Raw genomic sequence first — 13,192 nt, 5'->3', positions numbered from 1 at the left:
AGCAATTCAAGAATTTGTTTTTATTTTAGTCTAGTCTGTAACACTGAGTAACCTTATGTGTATGTGTTAACCATACAACAAAATTCATATAGGTCTGTAATAGCAGACATTGAGGAACAATTTGTGAACTTTTATTATTTCGGCTTATGGCAGATGTGGTCGAAATTTACAGAACACTCACAATAAGTCTTGCTTCCGCTTTATAGCGTCTCTTCTACAAAAATCAATCAGTAGTCAAAATGTGACGATACAGGGTTTCAATCACAGCACAGGAGGAGAAGAATCTAAGAACGGAGCTGACAACTAAGGTGTTGCCTAGTCATTCGGATATCAGAATAAACTTGGGTCTACTTTGGTGTGCATGTCAAAGAACTCTTGACAGGATTCATTGATCAAATATAGAAATTCTGCAGTCTCACAAAATTCTGTTCCCTAGTTTGTTGTTCATAGGGTATACTGTTCCATAACTGTACAGTGAGACAGTGAATAGTTATATTATTACCTTAGCTACACTGATAGTTTGTTGTTCCATAGCTGTACAGTGAGACAGTGAATAGTTATATTATTACCTTAGCAACACTAATAGTCCGTTGTTCCATAGCTGTACAGTGAGACAGTGAATAGTTATATCATTACCTTAGCAACACTGATAGTCTGTTGTTCCATAGCTGTACAGGGAATAGTGCAATTATTGCCTTAGCTACACTAATAGTTTGTTGTACCATAGCTGTACAGTGAATAGTTATATCATTACCTTAGCTACACTGATAGTCTGTTGTTCCATAGCTTCATGTATACTGGCTTTATCATGTTCTTTAATACTATTAAACTCATCTATACAACATAAACCACTATCAGCTAATACTAGAGCACCTGCTTCTAGCTGCCATTCTCCAGAATCCTGAGGGAAAAAGTAAAACTTAATGACACTCTGGAATACAGCCTTCTTAAAGTGGCATTGACTCTAGGTAAGCCAGAATAATTTTTCATCATCAGTCAACATTTAATCATACGATAACTCTAACAGTTTAAGGGCTGTATTGCAATATTCTAAAACAATGCCCATCTCTCAATAATGTCTGATTGACGAAACAGCAGGAAACGTAAGCTATAAAAACTGAAATGATTTCGATTAGTTGAAATGGAAAGTTCAAATTAAAACGTTTTTATGGAAGTTGTTTAAGAAAGAATAAGCATCCCCTGCCTCATCACTACTTTTAGCTAAATAGAGAGATACACATGCAGAACAACTTTAACAAGCCAAAGCCTCCCTAATCAGTACCTACTTTTACAGCTGTAACTGCTAGTACAACCAATACCAGTAGTTAATACAGAATAAGATGTTATACCTACCTTTACTGCTGTAACTGTTAAACCAGCACTAGTAGAGCCTATACCCGTAGTTAATACCGATCGAGGTGTTATCTTAGCAGCATACTTTAAAAACTGTGATTTTCCAGTACCTGTCATAGGAAATAAGGACACTTCATGATTAAACACATTTATATCCTTGCATACTACTTAAGTTTTCATTAAAGATTTTCATAAATAAAAATTTAAAAACTCTGACCCAGTAGTGATATCAAGTGAAAAATGACCATACAAGAAAAACAGACAAAACTGAGGTTTAACATCCACTTGACATTAAGCAGATTATTTCACGGTTAACATATGGTATATATTTCAATAAATCGCCTGCTCACACAGGGGTACCTAGACAAAACCCACGAGGTAAGGCAAGCGACTCAATATCTTATTACATAGCAACCTAGCATCAAACCCATGACTTGCATAGTGAATAGGCACATCATCTACAGTGCAAACGTTAAATCACTCTCGGACACTTTCTTTTTACCCAATCAGTTAAAAACTTGTACCAGCGTATTATGGACAAGAATAGAGCATGACATCATCACCACCATCTTGGAATTACAATCCCATATCAATGCAAAATTGTCCAAGGAAGAAGCATGCGAAGTTCCATGTCGATCGTACATGACTTGGTTGAGCTATAGGCTTTTTTCGAAGAACATCGCTTCCAAGAACAAAATGAGTAGCACTTGGGACCCAGATCACGGTCCATGAATTAAATACCAATATCTAATAACCTGGATCTCCAACTAGTAAAAGATGGGCTTCACCTCTAACTTTAGAACCACTTTCATCTTCTCGCTATTAAAATACATGAAACATACCAATTAACAAACTAGTCGGTGAAATAATTTTGTTATTTGCATTATAATTTCATCCCCTAATGATTTGTTGATAGGTGCTCCATCCGGGCTTACAAGGATGGCCATATGCTATGCAGTGTTCTATGAGAATAATTTTGCCCAGACAGCATATCTATGGCCTACTCTTAATTCAATATCCAACTGTCAAGGGATCTTTTACATGCACTCCGTGTATACAGAACCTCAGCTTTTTCTTCCCATCAAAAGAACTACATTCAGATCTTTACCAGACTTCCCAAGAAGATACCACGCTGGAAAGTCCTGAGGAACTTTAATGACCAACAAGATATGTATTCTTGTTGAAAAATAATCACTAAGTATGATAACCGCAATTCACCTTTTTTACAATATTTTCTTGTTTTCTACACAGAAAACTTTTAATTTACACGATCTTCCTGTTTTTGTGAACAAAATCTTAAAAAACATAAATTTCAGTAATCTTGATTAGACTAATCTTGATTAGAGTAATCTTCATTTGTAACTCAATCAAAGTTCAGTAATCTTGATGGAAATCAGTAATTTTTATCTTTAAATTAGTAGATGTGGTCACGTGGTGTTATGATATACCTTACCTGTACACCACCAGCTAAACAAACAGCAACAGCTAATTTAACAACATACAGACCATAAACTTGTGGACAAAAACTAGCTAGAATCTTATTGCGAGCCGTTAATGGACTGTTCACATGGTCTTGCCAAAATTCTGATATTTCAGATTTCTGTCCAAAAAAGAAATTTAAAAAATGTTAATCAAATTGAATATATTTTATCTAGTAATTTAAATATATATATTAAATTAAAAAAAAGATTTCATCTTAACTCCATCCAAACGGAAACATAATTCTATAATTAAAATTTCTAATTGGAATGTATATTGAACTCAACAAACCGGAAACATAATAAAGTAATTAATTTCAAATTGGATCAAATTACACAATCTTAAATTGAACAGTGATCAAATGAGAAATATAATTAAACAATTAATTTTAATACAAAACTTTTAATATCATGGATTTAGCTGTTCAAGTCATAAAAATTCATTGAAAATCAATATACTTGTTCGTCTCAAGATCTTAAACTCTGTGTATCAATCTGAAGTCAATCAGATGATAATTTTAGCCTTTAGAGTGTCACAAAGTGATCAAGGGCCTCTAGAGCGTCCACAAGATTTCTTGAAGTGATCAAGGGCCATAACTCTGGCAGTAATTATCGGAAATTGCTGAAAATCAATAGGCCTCTTCTACTCATGACCTTGAACACTGTGTATAAATTTAAAGTCAATCGGATATTAACTTTGGCCTCTAGAGTGTCCACAAGATTTTTTGAAGTGATCAAGGGCCATAACTCTGGCAGTAAATATCGGAAATCGCTGAAAATCAATAGGATTCTTTGTCCCTTGACCTTAAACACTGTGTATAACAGTGTATAACAGGTTCATCACAACAACTCAAGTTACTACCTGATCTTAAAATCACCATTGGTAATTCAGAAATAAATTTCTACAAAAATGTTCGAAACCTTGGAGTGATATTTGATCCTTCTCTGACAATGGACGCTCAGGTTGATATGGTATGCCATACATGCTACTATCATCTACGCTGTATATGCAACATCAGAAACTATCTCACTGCTGACGCTTGTAAACTACTTGTGAGATCACTTATTTTATCAAGGATTGATTATTGTAATAGTTTACTCTATGGAATCCCACAAGCATTTCTAGCCAAGATCCAAAAGGTTCTTAATACTGCAGCTCGAATAGTAACAAGGACACATAAGTTTGATCACATCCAGAATGTGCTGGCTTCTTTACATTGGTTACCTGCTGAGGCGCGAGTCAAATACAAAATACTAACATTAGTGTATAAATGTCGCAATAATGCAGCTCCTCAATACTTATCTGAACTCTTATATGACTACAACCCTATTAGATCACTTCGCTCTCAAAATAAACAGTCACTAGTTGTTCCAAGATATAATTTGAAGTCATATGGGTATAGGTTTTTCAGTTCAGCTGGTCCTAGATTATGGAACGAACTTCCACAACAGATCAAGAATCAACAAACTTTTAATCAATTTAAATCCGCACTAAAGACTTTCCTGTTTCAACAGTTTTACCAGTAGAGCCATTACAAAAAGCGTTTTGAGCATGTGTCAACATGGAGAAGACGCTATATAAAACTTCATTATTATTATATTATAAATTTAAAGTCAGTTGGATATTAACTTTGGGATCTAGAGCGTCCACAAGATTTTTCAAAGTGATCAAGGGCCATAACTCTGGCAGTAATTATCGGAAATCGCTGAAAATCAATAGGATTCTTCGTCTCATGACCTTAAACAATGTGTATAAATTTAAAGTCAATCGGATATTAACTTTGGCCTCTTGAGCGTCCACAAGATTTTTCAAAGTGATCAAGGGCCATAACTCTGGCAGTAATTATCGGAAATCATTGAAAATCAATAGGCTTCTTCGTCTCATGACCTTAAACACTGTGTATAAATTTAAAGTCAATTGGATATTAACTTTGACCTCTAGAGCGTCCACAAGATTTTTTGAAGTGATCAAGGGCCATAACTCTTGCAGTTATTATCGGAAATCGCTGAAAATCAATAGGCTTCTTTGTCTCATGACCTTAAACACTGTGTATAAATTTAAGGTCAATCAGATATTAACTTTGGCCTCTAGAGCGTCCACAAGATTTTTCAAAGTAATCAAGGGCCATAACTCTAGCAGTAATTATCGGAAATCGTTGATAATCAATAGGCTTCATCGTCTCAAGACCTTAAACACTATGTATAAATTTAAGGTCAATCGGATATTAACTTTGGCCTCTAGAGCGTCCACAAGATTTTTCAAAGTGATCAAGGGCCATAACTCTGGCAGCAATTATCGGAAATCCCTTAAAATCAATAGGCCTCTTCGTCTCAAGACCTTAAATACTGTGTATATATGTAAAGTCAACCGGATATTAACTTTAGCCTCTAGAGCGTCCACAAGCAATTGTAGACGCCGAACCGACGGACGGACGGGGGCGACGACAATATACGACCACATATCAATGTGGACGTATAAAAATTGTGACCTGTAGAGTGTTTACAAACAAATTGTGGACGGATGAACATGGCGACGACATGAAAATGTAGATGTATAATGAGAAATTTTACCAGTTCTTGCGTAATGAGGATGTTGTTTTTTTGTTCGTTAGTAACTAGGACATGATTAGCATGTAAAACAATATCTATATTACATCTGACTTCCATTGTTAAATTCTTCCATCTTCTTCTCACCGTACCACTATAATAACAAAATAAAATACATTTTAAATGTCAATTTTATTTACTTAAAAAGCAGGGTTTTTTTACCTTAAAGCTTCAATGGATAAGGTTAATATAATAATAGTCATTTTGGGAATTAAATATATAATAATAAAATGGGGAACAATACAAAATCCAGGTTACATACAATCTTGACTTTGATGTTCATGGACAGAAACTAGTTTTTTTTCAAGAGCTGACTGACGTTATAAGACAGAAGATGATGATGTAATAAAATCAATAGAAAGTAATGTGAACTTTAGTAAATGGTCATAATGTTAGGATTGGTTGATTTTAATAATACTACTGTTTATCTTGTGTGAGGCCTTAAAAGTCTACATTTGTCTTTTTTTTCATCTGGAATATTGTGCCTGTCTAAAATATTTCCCTGTACATATCAGTTTTTCTGTCTTAAATATATCACAAGATATTCAAATCTTTGCTTTCTTCTGTCAAATTATTAGTTAGAATTATATAATTAGTGTTTGATTATATTAAAGGGAGATAACTGTTTACTCGAGTCCTCAACACAATATTATTTCCCCTTTGACAACAGACACAACTCACAAGCATTCCTTTAAACTGTGTATTGTTCTTTTTAACTTTTAACCATTTTTCAACAAAATAGTGCATAACAACTTTAAAATAGCCCAGAAGTTATGCTAATCTTTGCAAGATCATGTCTTTATGCTGAGATAGCTAACAGTAAATTCTGACTTCATTCCATAGAATTCTAACTTCATTCCGAAACTGACTTCATGTCCAGATGTCCAGACGAAATAGAATCAATTCTTACCAGACAGTGACATCATCACCAGCTTTACAGCAATCAACAAGATCGTCTTCTAAAACAATCCACATAGATCTAGGTATGGTTCCCATTGTTAATTTCTGTACCTGTTCTTGTATCTTTATCTCCTGATAATTCCGACATTTCTGCGGAGAGGAAACTACAAACAAATTTTAAACTGTTAGGCAACGGTGATTTGAATTTTTTACTTGGTTCAATTTCTCAAAAGCTTTTAGTTCGAAAGTATTGTACTTGGTTCTTAAAAATCAAAAGCTTTTAATTTTTAAGCTTTGAAAATTCAAACAAAACATTCACAGGATGGTAGTCGTGGCTATTTGAAAACTAAAAATAAATTTGCTTTGATGTGGGTTTTTAATATGCTTGATTATATGTGCCTCTGAAGAATTGAAGAAGACTGTTTTAGAGATCTGAAAAGAATTATGAAGCAGTACTCAATGACAATGCTCCTTAATATCAGTATAAATTACAGTAAAGTTCAAGAGAGAGAGAGAGAGAAATGGGGTTTAACGTCCACTCAACACAGGCTGGGTCATTTCGGGACTAAGATATGGTTTAATTTTATTTCATTAATTTGCTTGCACGTAGGGGTCTTTAGCAGTGGGAGGAAACCGGAGGACCTGGAAAAAACCCATGAGGTTGGACAGGCAACCCTACTCCGTGTCACTACAATCGGGGATTTGAAACCACGCCAGTTGACTCAATGACAGGCCTCATGATACAGAGTGCACGTGCTAACCAATCGGCCATACCCCCCCCCCCAACCCCGGTTACAGTAAATAAAGAGAACTGATTGATCTCAGTATGATTCACTGACCTCTGTCATTAATAGGTGTAAAATTTGTTCCATTACAAGCTTCATTGATACATTTTGTTGGTTTACTCAGAGTGTAATACTTTTCAAAATCAGACTGGTAAAAAAAAAAATATCTAATTAATTAATTCAGAAATTAGCAAATCATCATTTGCATTTCTTTGATGATAATATATCGATTATCTAACATTTAATGCAGAAAACAATACGGGACTGGACAATCAGACCCTATAAAAGTACCACTAAGTAAGATTGCTCTGGTGGCAACGTGGGAGAGACTGTACATGCACACCATCTAATCAAGGGTCTAGATCAGTGGTTCTCAACCTTTTTTTGCCATCGGCACACCTTGGAATACATGAAGAAATAGCGGCACATCTGGCTAAATATATATGAAAAATATTTGAATTTTGCAAAATAAAAACATGGTAAGTCAGACGGAATACAACTGTAGTCATAGACACATGGAATGACTCAAACTAAAAAAAGAAAAGCTATGAACTTATCAGTAGACACCAGTGAATACTCAATTGGGATCAAATGGTTTTTCACATTTTCTTAGTGTGCCGTTCAAGATTTTGCAGCACACTTAGGAAGATCTCACGGCACACTGGTTGAGAATCACTGGTCTAGATTAGGCACTCTATACTACTTGTTGCCAGGAGCAAAGCCTCCGGATGGAGCCTATCATAGATTCTTAATACCACCCTCGGAAACTTGAGTCTTTAACTAAGGAAAAGGAAGCGGTAAAATTTCTGTATTGCTCATCTATCTCCAACCAGCGACTGACTCTACCCACAAGTTTCATAGGCTTGTCTGCCATATCTAGTCAAGTGATTAAGGAGTACATACTTTAGCTGTAACCATGGTTCTACATTTATTACAGCTATAGTCTTTTTCAAATTCTAACACTCTTACTAATGTTGTTCTAATGACTGTACCTAAAACATATCAAACAAGTCCTTGTGTCAGTGACTGTACCTAAAAGGCAGGAACAAAAATTTAGAAATCCATATTTGGCTCAGTGGAATTATTAGATGCCTGGATATGCCTTGGCTCAAAATATGAATTGAAGTATTTCTAATCTTTCATGCTGTTAACATTGGGTAAATGAATGAAGCCAACTGTCTACAAAATGGCTTCAACAAATTTTGATAGCTAATCAACCAAATATTTGGCTAATTAACAAACCTAACAAATGGATCTTAGTATATATTTAAAAATTTATCCCAGGGGTTCAGATATTTGCTTGAGACTCTAATAAAGGGTTCTAAAAGGGTTCTAAGAGTACCACACAGAATTAACCTGCTTTATTCACTAAAATATATCTGGGGTTTCTCCGTAAGTTAGAGAAACATTTCCCTTTAATATTATTATTTAATCTAAATTGCTTACCAGTAATAGAAAGAAAACTGCCAACATCAGCTGTTTTAGGCAGTGTAGTTCTTGTTAGTTCTGGACAAACAGGTAATGCCATTATTCTTGCATGCACATTCTTTTTCACTGTCTGAAACACAATTAAAATAAAAATTGAAATGAAATGAAATGGGGTTTAACGTCCTACTGTTCTGCTCCTATACTGGGCTAATGAAGACGGGCATACGCCATACAGTGTGCTATGAGGGAAATTTTGCCCAGGCAGCGGCACTATCGCCTAATCTTATATCGAATTCCAACTGCCAAGGGATCTTTTACGTGCATTCCAATGTATACACTACACGGGACCTCGGTTTTTCGTATCATCTGAAGGATTAGACAGCTATCCTTGTCAGGCCCTCTGTTCTGCATCACTGACAAGGGGAAATCACGTCGGAAAATCAGGATGAACTTTCTCGGCCAATGCAGGGATCGAACTACCAACCTCCAGGCTAGCGAGCCAGCGTCTTAACCACCTAGCCACCGTGGCTCCCCAATTAAAATAGTAGTTGTCCATGTTATAGGATCTTTATTCCTCAGTAATTTACTTTGAAATTGTTTAAATAAATCACATACACATAGATTTGTGTTCTATTTGATAATGTTCTGTGTTGTTTATTTAGCAGTGACTCTTACAAATGAAATGCAAATTTTTACAGCCTACTCTTCTGCACCAACAGGGGTAATGAACACAGACATAAATCAAAACTTACCAAAGTGGAATCTGTCATATCTCGTATAATGTGCTGCTGAGCTTCAATCAAGGCTACATCAAATAACGGTAAAATCAGTAGAGGACTGGATAATAGTACATCACATATTGCCATATTAGACTCGAACAAGGTCAAGGCACTGAAAAATAAAATATAAAATATGTAGTGATCCATATAGCCATATAGTTGCATTATTTATAGAAAATAGGAGTGGTTGATTTAATTTGTAAAATGCCCTACTATGAATTAGCATCTCTCTTTATATCAAAATCTATATTTGTTACAGTCATTTGTCTGTTTGGGGTTCGGAAGCTGTACTAAGGCTGAAAGTTATGCCATAAGGGCAGTTTGAGCTGGGAAGTGACATATAGGTCTTGGTGGAGTTACACTACCACTTCCGGAGTTAGACCACTTCTGGTTTCACGATAAGGTCTATCTGAAACAAGTCAGACGACTCTCCCCATGCAACACTGATGAACAGCAGCAGATTTTTAGTTTTAGGATATATATACAAGCTTGTTTTGCCTTTAAACTCTCATGACATACTCAATAGATATAGAAAAATGTTCTTCATCATCTTCATCTTGTACTATGGTTATCAATTCAGCTCGATGGATGTCTATAGCGTAGATCTTTACAATTTCTGGAAATAAAATATTATAGTTATAGAAAGTATTGTGATGTACTGTATTTTACTATTATTCTTGATGATAAATGTATGAGTCACGTGACAAAATAAATTATACAACATATTCCTTAAGTCTGAGCACAAGAAGTCACCATGCTACGGAACAATCTATCTTAAACTACAATAATAAAGTCACATTTATAAAACTGAAATTTGTCTTCCTAATGAGCAATACTAGGCAAGACTCATTGATATAGACAACATAGAATTGGAAACAACCATTTGGTATCATGACATTTCGGTCCTGTGGTGACATTTCAGACTGCACAGAAACACCAGTTCGGACTCAGTCAGACAACAATTTGGGCTTATATAACGACTATTTGGACTCGATAACTGTTGAAGATTTGTGTATATTTCGTTGTTTTTGTTAAAATATCAAAACGAGCTTCATCAACCGATCCCTGAAAAGCTGTCATTTATTTATGATTTGTCATTCCAAAAACTTGACAAATTGACATGACACTACAATATCACTTTCCGACTGACAGAACTGTGTCAAGACTCGATTCTGTGTGAGTGTTACTTGATTGCTAGTTACTTTATCAGTAGAAAGCAGAGCTGATACAATTTACGTTACTAAAGTAACTACTTGATTACAATTCCAAAAATTCGGAACTTTATTAGAAACATGACACGTGTGATTGTACTTAATTCCGTCAATTCCGAATTCGGAAGGTTCCGAATTCCCTAGCTTAGGTCGGACCGATATGTCTTAAAATTATATTTAGATCATTTATCCATTTGTTCCTGCTTCAACTAAACTTAATAAATCTACCAAGATATTTCAGTTTTTCGTCTTCTCTGGCGCTTTCAGATGTCATATTTGTGAAACTTTCAATATGTTTCTCCTGGACTTTTAAACATTTATTTACTATTATTACTAATAATATTATTAATATACAAAAGTCCCGCCATTTTCTATCCAGAGTTATCCGCCCTTCGCAAGAAATCCAAATATGGCAGCGCCCACGAAAACTTGCAAATGAGATTTTTTATAACATTTATTTAATTTTTGAGCATTTTAGTCAATTTTTGACAAAAAATCTAGTTAGGCATCATGAGAACTGTGCTTATGGTGGCAGAAAAGCCATCTTTAGCCCAGTCACTAGCGAAAATTCTGTCAAATGGAAGTTGCATAAGTAGAAAAGGTTCAAATGGAGCTTGTTCAATTCACGAATACAGAGGAAAATTCAACGGAGAAAACGTTACCTTCAAAATGACGTCTGTGTGTGGTCATGTCATGGGTTGTGATTTTGTTGGCAAATATAACAGCTGGGATAAAGTTGACCCTGTAGGTTTAGCTGATGTATTCCTATTTATGAAGGGAGGTTTGTTTGTGGCCAAATGGTCTAGTCTAGGAAGGTCTGTCACTAGTAGTAGTACTATGTACATGTGTTTTTTCTGGATCCTCCAACTACATAAAGTGATTTATTTATATAAAATTAAACCATATGTTACCGTACTCCTCAAATTCAAATGACCCACTTTGTGTTGAGTGAATGTTAAACCTAATTTCTCTCTATCTCCTAATTATTAATTAAAATGTAATACCGTGGGTACAGGGATGGCATACATGTACATTATATTTGAATTCTATTAATAATAGTGTGCTTAAAATCCATCAAGACTTAAAGTTAGCACCTTCCTACACTGTATTCCAAACTTTTTCCACTCAACAGATATTACATGTATGGTATATGCCAGATCCACATAGATATATTCACAGAATTTATTACAGTCCAAATCAAGAAGTGCATATATTACTTTTTGTTGACCCTGCTTAAATTGTTGTCAGTCTGGTATGCTAGTTTCCTAATACAAGAAACTACAAAGATTACATTTGAAAACTGTCTGGAGGACAATTAAGGAATGCTGTAGGACTTCCAAGTGGTGACTGACCCATTTACAGGATAAGCATGTTACATGCATGTTGGCTATTCATTTGTAAACTATTCAATGTTTATTATTATATATATGAAGAAAGATTTTATTTTTTTAGGCAGAACTGTTTACTGCTCCAATTCAGAAAAAAGAAGCTTCACCAAATTTACACATGCCAAACTTTTTAAGGAGAGAGGTAAAAAGATTAATTAGCTATTAAGGGCTGACATTGCTTGTGATATTCATACATGTATTAGGGATCTGACAAGTCTGTTGATGTTTGCTATATTTGTACTTGTAGGCACAAGGTGCAGATTATTTAGTATTATGGTTAGATTGTGATAAAGAAGGTGAGAATATTTGTTTTGAAGTCATGGAATGTACTATAGGTGCTATGAACAGAGTTCAAGGTCAGGTTAGTAGCATTAGTTATTAGTTGTCCTTCCCCTGATAACACTAATAAGGATTGAGAAATGCCTTCAGGATGTATCTCATTTCACCTTATTTATATGAGTCTTGGGAGCATACAAAGAAAATGAGTTGACTCTAGGGATCACCAAACTGCTGCATGCCACTGAAAGTGCTACGAATCACTGAATATTCTTGATGCTTTCTCTGTAAATAGAATCAGTCTTGTTCTTGGAGCCTGAACAACAAAAATTAGAAATATGTGTTTTTTATTCACCAGATATGCCACCTGTATGTGCGACTCGCGCTGTCATTCACCAAAGTTGCAATTTGCGTTAAAAAATGAAAGTTGTGATTAAAAATTTGATTTTGACGATAATTTTGATGATAACGTTTTGGGGTACTTGCAAATCTTTTTGAGAAGGGGTGGAAAAAAATCTTGCAAATTTTTTTGAGAAGGGGTGGAAAAAAATCTTAAAATTCTAATTGTATTTATCCAAGATTGACCATTATGTTGAGTGTATGCTGTACATGTATGTGTAACATTATGTATTTCAGCAAGTATATCGAGCACGATTCAGTGCTATAACAGATACAGATATAAAACGTGCCATGCAGAATCTGGTATCCCCTAATAAAAATGAAGCCCAGTCTGTAGATGCCAGACAAGAATTAGATTTAAGAATTGGATGTGCTTTTACTAGATATCAAACAAAATTCTTTCAGGTAAAGTAGAAGATTGATAGGATAGATATCTATAAAGAAGGCAGAAAATAGAATGACTTAAAAACTATATCCAAACTGAAGATCTTGTAATCTTGATACAGCACACTTAGAGACAATGATCTTTACAGTGTTCTACTTCATTTCATGTTGTGGGTCCAAGAAAGAAACATATGTACATTAAAG

General features: G+C 34.8%; 2 protein-coding genes across 2 annotated transcripts in view; one reads left to right on the top strand and one right to left on the bottom strand.

Moving 5' to 3' along the window:
• Nucleotides 1-724: 724 nt before the first annotated feature.
• On the bottom strand, nt 725-10,894 carry LOC126824899 (DNA helicase MCM9). Its single transcript, XM_050554326.2, has 12 exons — nt 10,770-10,894; nt 9,850-9,946; nt 9,304-9,442; nt 8,570-8,681; nt 8,027-8,115; nt 7,178-7,271; nt 6,349-6,502; nt 5,403-5,532; nt 2,807-2,953; nt 2,109-2,172; nt 1,354-1,463; nt 725-901 (listed from the first exon to the last, which is right to left on the bottom strand). The coding sequence occupies exons 1-12, from the start codon at nt 10,813-10,815 to the stop codon at nt 743-745; spliced, it is 1,341 nt and encodes a 446-aa protein (XP_050410283.2). The 5' UTR covers nt 10,816-10,894; the 3' UTR covers nt 725-742.
• Nucleotides 10,895-10,945: 51 nt separating this feature from the next.
• Nucleotides 10,946-13,192, top strand: part of LOC126824900 (DNA topoisomerase 3-beta-1) — a 35,878-nt gene continuing 33,631 nt past the window's right edge. The window contains exons 1-4 of the mRNA XM_050554327.2: nt 10,946-11,285; nt 11,994-12,071; nt 12,177-12,290; nt 12,842-13,009. Of these exons, the coding sequence (XP_050410284.1) occupies nt 11,052-11,285; nt 11,994-12,071; nt 12,177-12,290; nt 12,842-13,009 (594 nt within the window). The 5' untranslated portion in view covers nt 10,946-11,051. The remainder of the gene's footprint in view (nt 11,286-11,993; nt 12,072-12,176; nt 12,291-12,841; nt 13,010-13,192) is intronic.

This window comes from Patella vulgata, chromosome 6, assembly GCF_932274485.2.
Source record: "Patella vulgata chromosome 6, xgPatVulg1.2, whole genome shotgun sequence".
NCBI classification, from domain to species: Eukaryota; Metazoa; Mollusca; class Gastropoda; family Patellidae; genus Patella; species Patella vulgata.
This window is presented reverse-complemented; position numbering and strand designations above follow the sequence as displayed.

Coding starts and splice junctions, on each gene's coding strand:
- LOC126824899 (XM_050554326.2), bottom strand. CDS start 10,815: ATGACATCTGAAAGCGCCAGAGAAGACGAAAAACTGAAATATCTTG. Junction 5,533..6,348: donor GGTGATGATGTCACTGTCTG/GTAAGAATTGAT, acceptor TTGTTATTATAG/TGGTACGGTGAGAAGAAGAT. Junction 902..1,353: donor TAACAGTTACAGCAGTAAAG/GTAGGTATAACA, acceptor TTTTTCCCTCAG/GATTCTGGAGAATGGCAGCT.